We start from the raw sequence: 9,673 nt of genomic DNA on the forward strand, positions 1-9,673 counted from the left end.
AAGGGGCAGTCTAATCAAAAATAAACTTTTATGATTCAGATAGGGCATGCAATTTTAAACAAATTTCCAATTTACTTTTACCATCAATTTTGCTTTGTTCTCCTGGTTTTCTTTGTTGAAAGCTAAAGCTAGGTAGGCTCATATGCTAATTTCTTAGTCCTTGAAGGCCGCCTCCTATCTTAATGCATTTTGACCAGTTTTTACAACTAGAGTGCGTTAGTTCATGTGTGCTATATCGATAGCATTGTGCTCATGCCCGTGGAGTTACCTAGGCGTCGGCACTGATTGGCTAAAATGCGGATCTGTCAAAATAACTGAAATAAGGGGCAGTCTGCAGAGACTTAGATACAAGGTAATCACAGAGGTAAAAAGTAAATTAATATAACCGTATTGGTTATGCAAAACTGGGGAGTGGATAATTAAGCGATTTATATCTTTTTAAACAATAAAAATTCATGTTGACGCCCATTACTTATAGAAACTCATTGGAATTTAGAAAAACAAAATAAATAATGATTAATAAGTTTTTTCTTGTGTTTTTTTTTTGCTACATATAATTAAAGTGAATGTCAATTTTGATGCTAAAGTGCCCGGTTTTTAAACATTTGATTAAAAACAGGGGCACTTTAATTCATCAAAATTTACATTTCACTCCTGTTGAGAAAAAAAACTTACCTTTTAATCTTCACAGCAGCTCCAGCTTCCTCCGGTCGTTGCAAGCCATTTCTGACGTCAGAAATTATGGATAGGTCATCCTCCAATCACGGCTTCCCCCTTGGGGGAATCAGTGTCTGATTCAACGCTGTGATTGGAGGAAGCCGGATTCCTCATTTTAGACCCAGGAAGAGGCCTTGCGACGGGTGGAGGAAGCTGGAGCTGCTGTGAAGATTAAAAGGTAAGGTTTTTTTTTCTCAACAGGAGTGAAATGTAAATTTTGATGAATTAAAGTGCCCCTGTTTTTAATCGAATTTTTAAAACCGGGCACTTTAGCATCAAAATTGACATTCACTTTAAACTTATATTACAAGCTCATACTGTTTAATAACATTCCATTTATTTGTATACAGGTACAGCACTTCGGTCACCAGGAATGGAATGGAAACTATGGGCACAGAAGGCAGCAGACATACATGCCCCCAAGAATTGCAAGCCACCCTTTCACCCTTCCACATGGAAGCCCAAATCACAGTGCAGTTCATGCCCATTTGGCTGGGAGTGCACACCTTGGAGGACAGCCTGCAGTCTTATCGTACCCTCACTCTGCACAGCTTGGCACAGCTGCACCCGTAGCCCACCTTCTTGCCTCTTCATGTACCTCAAGACCTATTTTACAGCACCCAACCTACAATCTCTCTCATCCCAGTGGAATCGTTCACCAGGTTGCAGTGGGCATCAATCCTCGTCTCTTACCTTCTCCTACAATCCACCAGACTCAATACAAACCAATTTTCCCATCACATTCGTATATTGCGGCATCTCCTGCGTACACAGGATTTCCAATGAGTCCAACAAAACTCAACCAATATCCATACATGTGAGAACATGTAAAGGAAGCTCAAAGATTCTTTAGAGAAAAATAAAACGTATAAAAGAAGAAACACACATGGCTTTTAATACATTTTCGCCATGGCACAAGAGAAAAAAAATATTTTTTCAATCATGTTAACTTGGGTGCAATTTAAAAAACAAACAAACAAAAAAAACAATCTTGAGCTTTAAAAAAAAAAAAAAATCACTTTTAATGTGTTTTGCACATTTGGTATAAATTGTCTTTGGTCCTGTTATCTTCTCTAGTATCTTTAGACAGGTGACTTACAGGGGGGCGAAAGTCCAGTTTCGCCCCTGCTATTTTTTTATACAATTGCCTTCTTACTAGTGCAAGACACGTCTACATTATGGAAGCCATTCAGCATACAGGTTTAGAGCAACTAATGCACACAATGTCAGCAGTACAGTGTATCAGTAAGTCGTTTGTATTCCGTATGTCTTGGTGTTTCTGTGTCGGGTCACTTAGTTACACAGTTGTTCTTCACATTGCATGTGTCTTTTGCATGGGCAGAAGAGAGAGTTGCCTAGACCTTGCTCTTAAATGTTGTTGTCCTAATAATCTCAGCTGCATTGTAAACTGTTCCCACACATAGTGCCTTAAATATTTGAGGTTGTTAATGTTACTACTAAGTATATTAATGTCAAGTTCAGCACTTAAATTTCACACCTGCTGGTATATAAATATCTATTTTTTTGGATAACTTGAGTAATGCTCAGTTAGATATCTTTTTTTTGTGTGTGATGATTTTAGTTCTGAGTGTTTTGTTTCCTTACAACAGAAACAGCATGTTTTGCTGTACATGAATTTTACTGTCTGTTTTTAATCAGAATGAACTAGTTCTAGCAAGCATTGCATAGACTAACTTGCTTTTGATTGAGTTTATTTTAGTAATAACACAGGAACAACCCACCCTGGCTTGCACGTTCAGTAATCCTACTGTTAACAGAAACTGCAATATAGTGGATCTTTTTTTATGGTGTTTGTCCCATTGGATGGATCATAGTATAGTATCTACTAGTCTAAGTAGGCATGACATTTATTATGGAAGAAAAGACATTTAACCTTTTTCAGTCCTGGTATGATTTTTATCCATTGCTGTGCAATGGCTTAGAAGGCCCTACCAGTACTTATAAGGTTAACACTATGCGATATGACCACAGCTTGGACAAACCATGCAGTATTTAATGAATTGTATCTGATATATTTACTCTAGAAGCTTGACAAGATGTGAGTTTTGTGTGCAATTTTATTTTTATTTTATGCATGTGTCAGATTTTTTAGCTTTTTTCATTATCTGTGTTTTTATTGTGTTGGGTGGTGACTGCTTATTTAAAACATTCCGTCAGGGACATGAAATTATGTGCGTATTTTATTATTATTATTATTATTATTAATTTTTCTTTCCTTCAGTTTTTAGATTGTGCATCTTTCATATCAAGTTGCTTTTGCAGCACCAAAGAATTTTAAATCATCCATTTCCTATAATGAAATTAAATGGTAGCTACTTTTTGCATAGACCTAAATTATACTGTAGTATAGTGACAGGCTTTAAGAAATGGTATTTACTAATATTTGTTTTAGCTTAAGGGCAAGTAATAAACCTATCATTTATCTTGAATGTATCATAGATAAGCTGCTATATATAACGAATGCCACTTCGGATAGCTGTGAAGTTAGCTTCATATCTAGTTCTTGCGTAGTCGCCTTATTTGAGTCTAAGTATATGAAAGTGTAGTGGGTTTTTTATTTCTTTTTATTTCTCTGTTTGATGTGTCATTGTAACTACTGTAATGTAAATTATGGAACTTAATTGCATATGTTATTTTTTGGGTGAGTGTTCTATGCATCAGTATTTTAACTCTTTTAAATTTTGAGCTCATTACTGCATATATGTGGGTGTAATAATGTAAGTTAATTTTTAATTTTTATCATGTTTTCATATTGCTGTTGTGTAAACGTTTAAAAAAAAAAAAACTCTTGCAGGCTTGATTTAACTTTTTTAATTGTATTTTTTGTTTGAATCTGTAATGCAGTTTAAATAGCGGTGACTGGAATTATGAAGGTAGAGAACTGAATTTTGGGAAGAAATATTTAGCTTTTACTTTTTGTAATCCATTTAACACCACTATACACAGCACTTGTCTATCCAATAAGCTATCATTCTTAATTCTGTTTAATAGAGTGCAAAATGGACCTACACGTAAAATGATTGCTGGTCGCTTATGCACAATTTGGTGTTAACAAAAGCAGTGTTTTATTTAATGAATGTTTCAACTAAAATGTGCCTATACTAAGATTTTATAAAGATATATAAACTTAAAAAAACAAAACAGTATTAAAATAAAAAAAATTAAAAAAATTGTGGGGGAAAAACCAGCATTACTTTTTTGATCTCTGGAAATCAGTTTTCCACATATGTCATTGTTTTATTAATCCACGCTATGCATTATTGTATTGTCGGATCCTATCAGTGTACATATCGCTGTATACAAGTTTTTTTTTTTTAAACTCCTCCTTTATTTTGGTAACCAAACTGATCTCAAATTCAAGGTTTGAGAAATCCCATGAACTTGGAGAAACCTTTCTTTTAACATTTTATATCTGGTTCCTATTTTATTGTTAAAATTATTTTATACATCTATATAGAAACACTGTGGACTGGTTTCTCAGTATTCTTGTGGGCTCCTCAATTTGTAATATATTTGTCAACCCCTGCTTTAATACACAGACACCGTAATGTGGCATAACATGCTTGCCTTGTCATCAGAGGCCACCTGTATTAACAGTGCATTCAAAAATAGGCACTTCTAACCCACTTTTAGATAGACTTGTGTCTGTTTCAGGTTCGAATGTATTAAACATCAGTATATTTCAAATACATATAGAAAGGAGCAGCATGCTGTGAATTACTTCTGTGCTCGAGCATTTTGGGAAGAGCTAGATGCACATTTCTGAATGTGGTCTAGTTTAGGAGCACTGTAATTTTTACGAAAAGTATTGCAAAAAATATTTTCCTTGTTAGTTTCTAAACCCATTTAGTTCTAGCCACAGTTACTCAGTTTTTGGAGTTTACTGGCAATAAAGGGGTGAGTCCGGAGCCCATCCAGGAGTGTTTTAAGGCATGTTTCCAATCAAGAAAGGAGCATGAAAGTCCGTTTTGTAAGAGGTCTTGTTTCTTTGTGGGTTTTTTGTTGTTGTTTGTTTTATATTCTGTATGCATCCCTCTAGTTCATAGTTTAAAGTGACAGTAAATCCTATCATTTTTGAAACGCTAAGATTTACCAGTGCAACAGATAAAGGGGACTTTCAGTCATGAAGATTAAAATACTTCATGCTGAAAGATCCTTTGTCTGCAGCGTTCGCCGTGCTTCGCACCTCAGGGCAGCCCACGGCAGAACGCTATTTTGACACTGATGTGATTTTAGCCAATAGCGTGCTAGCTTTCCGGCGTAATGCCAGCTGGCCCGCACGGATATTGTCTTAGAGTTGGAAAAGTCACCTCACTGAAAAATAGCATTTTCCCCTTTATTTGTTCCATTGGTTAATCCTAGCGTTTAAAAAAATTCTAGGATTTACTATCACTTTAAGGCAGCTGTACCTCTTACTTACCAGCTGTTACTGATGAACTGGAAACCTTTTTTTTCAGGAGGGTGCTCCAAAGACTAGAATATGTGTGATTTGGAAGAGTCTACTAAAGAAGAAGGGGTGGCTATTATTTGTATATTTCCTTTAGTTGTATCTATTTGGTTACAAACTTCATTAGAAAAATCAAATATGTAATACTATAAATCTGAATTGACCAAAACATTTTTTTCTATGTGGATTCAGATTTAATTTTTAAAAGCATAAGACTCTTTGAATCGTAAATTATATTTTGCACCTACATCTTTTAGATCTAATCATGCACAAACTGCTTATAGACTATAGATCTCATTTTAATCTATTAGGATTTGCTGTTTGAAAACGGTTTTCCACACAGAGTGCTTTTGTTGGGGGTTCTTTTACTTTGACATTCCAATCCATTTTTAAGGTCTATTTTATGCCTGGGCTATGTCTTGAACTCCCACAAAATACTAAGAAGCTCCAAAGTGGCAATACACTGCTAAACATTGCGGTTGATTAGTGGCTCTGCTTAGCACAGTGACCATGTTCAGCTCCAAACCCTTAGCGCATTGTATGTCTAAGTGGGCTTTCACTTTGTTTAACCCCTTTGCAACCTATAGTGAAACAATAAAATGTTTTAATGCTTTGCAGCCTTATGTCCCTTTAAGACGCCCAAGTTATATCTTCTATTTAGCCTAACATCTGATTTGCTTAGCAAAATAAAATCAGCCAATGTAATTCAATAATTGATGATTGCTAGGCATGTGCATTTGGCTGTTTCATTATAAAACAAATGCCGAGGAAGACAGCCGCCAGCGGCATTTGGCTCTTTTTGATTTCTTCTTTTGTAAATTCGAAACACTAAAATCTGGATTTGCAGTTGTTTCATAATGAAACAGCCGAATGCACGTGTCTGGTGATTATCTAATGGTATTGAACACAGCTGTTTCACTTAAAGGGACACTGTACCCAAAATTTTTCTTTCGTGATTCAGATTGAGCATGAAATTTTAAGCAACTTTCTAATTTACTCCTATTATCAAATTTTCTTCATTCTCTTGGTATCTTTATTTGAAATGCAAGAATGTAAGTTTAGATGCCGGCCCATTTTTGGTGAACAACCTGGGTTGTCCTTGCTGATTGGTGGATAAATTCATCCACCAATAAAAAAGTGCTGTCCAGAGTATTGAAACCAAAAAAAAGCTTAGATGCCTTCTTTTTCAAATAAAGATAGCAAGAGAAGGAAGAAAAATTGATAATAGGAGTAAATTAGAAAATTGCTTAAAATTGCATGCTCTTTCTGAATTACAAAAGAAAAAATTTGGGTTCAGTGTCCCTTTAATTGATATTAATTTTGATGTCTATTCAATATTTTCATATAATATTGCATAATTTTACAATTAAAGGGACACTAAACCCAAATTAGTTTCATTAATGATTCAGATAGAGCATGACATTTTAAGCAAATTTCTACTTTACTCCTATTATCAATTTGTCTTTGTTCTTTTCCTATCTTTATTTAAACAGGAATGTAAAGCTTAAGGGCCGGCCCATTTTTGGTTAAGAAACCTAGTTTATGCTTACTTATTGGTTTGCTAAATGTAGCCACCAATAAGCAAGCAATATTCAGGGTTCTAAACCTACATTGGGCTGGCTCCTAAGCTTTAAATTCCTTCTTTTAAAATAAAGATTGCAAGAGAACAATAAAAAATTGGTAATAGGAGTAAATTAGAAAGTTGCGTAAAATTGCTGCTTTATCTGAATTATGAAAGAAAAAAATTGGGTTTAGTGTCCCTTTAACATTTTTAAACATACATATAAGTAACTGCAATTAATGTTTTTATAATTATAATTCAGTTCACAAATTTCATAGTTTTCAAATTTGGTCTGTGCCATATTTTTAACTTATTACACCAGGAGGCTATGGTGTTTTTTTTGTTTTTTTAGATCACTGATTTTACTGATCACCTGGCTAAAATTTAAAGTGCCAAAAATATTTTGAGATCTGTGCATATTCTAAAAAGGCTAATTAAGAAAAAATAGTTTGCATAAAAAAAATGTTTAAAAATTGCTGGCAAGTCTTTTAAAATAATTTTCAAAAGTAAGCAAAATGACTTGCATAGCTGTCTGTTTTCTGGAGTAGACAGATCCACCCCCCACATCATAAACACAGGCATTGTATTCATCAGCTTATTTGCTTCTATGCATGCTCCAGCAGATAATGACTGTTAGTCTTGCATTCTACCATATTAATTGTAAATATATATGCAGCCATAAAAGGAATTGTGTAGGGGGGAGTTAGAGCTGTACAATTCGGACACTTAAAAGAAAGGGTTAATGGCGAGGAACTGCAGTATAAATTCCCCCCCCCCCATTTGTTGCACAGAGTATCATTAATGGGACAGTCAACACCAATATTTTTGTTGTTTAAAAAGATAGATAATCCCTAAATTACTCATTCCCCAGTTTTACATAACCAATACGGTTATAATAATACACTTTTTACCTCTGTGATTACCTTGTATCTAAGCCTCTGCAAACTGCCCCCTTATTTCAGTTCTTTTGACAGACATGCATTTTAGCCAATCAGTGCTTACTCCTTGGTAACTTCATGTGAATAAGCTCAATGTTATCTATATGACAAACATGAACTAACGCCCTCTAGTGGTGAAAAACTGTAAAAATGCACTCATATAAGAGGTGGCCTTCAAGGTCTAAGATATTAGAGCCTACCTAGGTTTAGCTTTCAACTAAGAATACCAAGAGAACAAAGCAAAATTGTTGCTAAAAGTAAATTGGAAAGTTGTTTAAAATGACATGCCCTATTTGAATCATGAAAGTTTATTTTGGACTTGATTGTCCTTTCAACTCAATTTATGTTAAATTATGCATTTGCTTTGGATAACTAAAGTGGCATTTATAATTATTAGAATGCTAGAATATTGCCCCGTGGAGAACACTGAAAATGTAACCTGGACAGGTGTGAAAACAAACGTTAAAGGTGTTTAAAGCTAAAATATCCCGCTTGGTACAGGTCAAAAAGTTTTTCAGAAGGTAAATTTGCTTAATTAAATAAATCCAAAATTCATCCATATTTAATAGTGTTTTGTGATGAATTAGAACACTGCTTTGTTGTGAGGGGTGTTTTTTTGCTTTACAGATAAAAAATAAAGCCATGCAAACCCTGAGTTTTCTGTTGGATTGGAATGGTTTTAGATATGGAAACCCCACAAAACATACACACTGTGCATAACTCTTTAAACTGATTGGAATAGTCTCCTTAGTGTTCGAAAGTGGGGTCTACCATTGGCATACAACCATTTTAAAGGGACGGTCTACAATATAAATTTTATGGTTTTAAAAGATACATAATCCCTTAATCTTAACTCCCCGGGCGTGGACACAGGTTATCTATATGACCCACATAAACTATTAGTCTCTTGTGAAAAGCAATTAAAAAAGCATGTGACAAGAAGCGGTCTTCAAGGGCTTATAAATTAGCATATGAGTCTACCTAGGTTTAGTTTCAACGAAGAATACCAAGATAACAAAGCAAATTTGATGATAAAAAAGTAAATTGGAAAGTTGATTAAAATTACAAGTTCTATGTGAATAATGAAAGTTTTTAATTTTGACTAGACTGTCCCTTTAACAAAGCTTTATCCCCATTGTGCATGGTACTGAGCTGCAGAACAACAATAATGCTTCTGTAATCACAAATGGTAAAGTTTTTTTGTTTTCAATACAGCTTTCCAAAATTTTCTGACCCTATATCTTGGTATCTTTAAAGTAACACTTTCATCTGAAATAAACTTATTTAGAGCTAAATGCAGCAAGAGACCAGACATTAGGGGTGTGCTTTTGGACGCTTCAGCTCTCTTCGGAGCCGGATTTCCTCCTGTAAAAGAGCAGCACAGTAAGATGTGCAAATCCAGATATTAGTGTCTTGCTCTTACACAAGAAGACATTTGGCTTTGAATGCCATGAGCGGCTGTCTTCTCCTGCATTCGGATCCTAAAGAAGGTTCCGAATTCACATCCGTAAAGCTTACATGATGCACAATTTTATGGGATATTGGACAAGCATAGTTAATACAGATTACTTTAGAAAAATAAATATGGTGTTGCCAGTCTATCTGGCACTGCAAAGTTTAATATACGTTTATATTCCATACATTAAATCAGTAATCAGAACGCTACGTTCTGATTATATGTATGGAATATAAACGTCTTCAATGCAAATTAGAACATATTTTAAACATAACATTTTCCCATGAAAACGAAGAGGTGATCTTTTCTTTTAAATCAGTTGTTATACAGCAGCATTATCATGACATTAATCCACCCTATTCTCAACATTGGATTTTTCTAATCCACTCTATAGGATATAGTTTATGGCATATAGCTGTACTAGTTTAAGGAGCTAAAGGGGAGCTCTAGAATGCATGTATTTGTATGTATGTGTTTGTGCATATACAATCATTTTTTATTATATATATATATATGTATATATTTATATATAT

At 34.5% G+C, this 9,673-nt stretch overlaps 1 protein-coding gene across 3 annotated transcripts in view; it reads left to right on the forward strand.

The window, feature by feature from the left end:
• HIPK3 (homeodomain interacting protein kinase 3) overlaps positions 1 to 8,339 on the forward strand; it is a 309,640-nt gene extending 301,301 nt beyond the window's left edge. For all 3 annotated transcript variants that reach the window (XM_053720416.1, XM_053720417.1, XM_053720418.1), the window contains exon 16: positions 1,068 to 8,339. In XM_053720416.1, the coding sequence (XP_053576391.1) occupies positions 1,068 to 1,538 (471 nt within the window). In that variant the 3' untranslated portion in view covers positions 1,539 to 8,339. The remainder of the gene's footprint in view (positions 1 to 1,067) is intronic.
• The last annotated feature ends 1,334 nt before the right edge of the window (positions 8,340 to 9,673 follow it).

The sequence above is a fragment of the Bombina bombina genome, chromosome 7 (assembly GCF_027579735.1).
Source record: "Bombina bombina isolate aBomBom1 chromosome 7, aBomBom1.pri, whole genome shotgun sequence".
In the NCBI taxonomy this organism is placed as follows: Eukaryota; Metazoa; Chordata; class Amphibia; order Anura; family Bombinatoridae; genus Bombina; species Bombina bombina.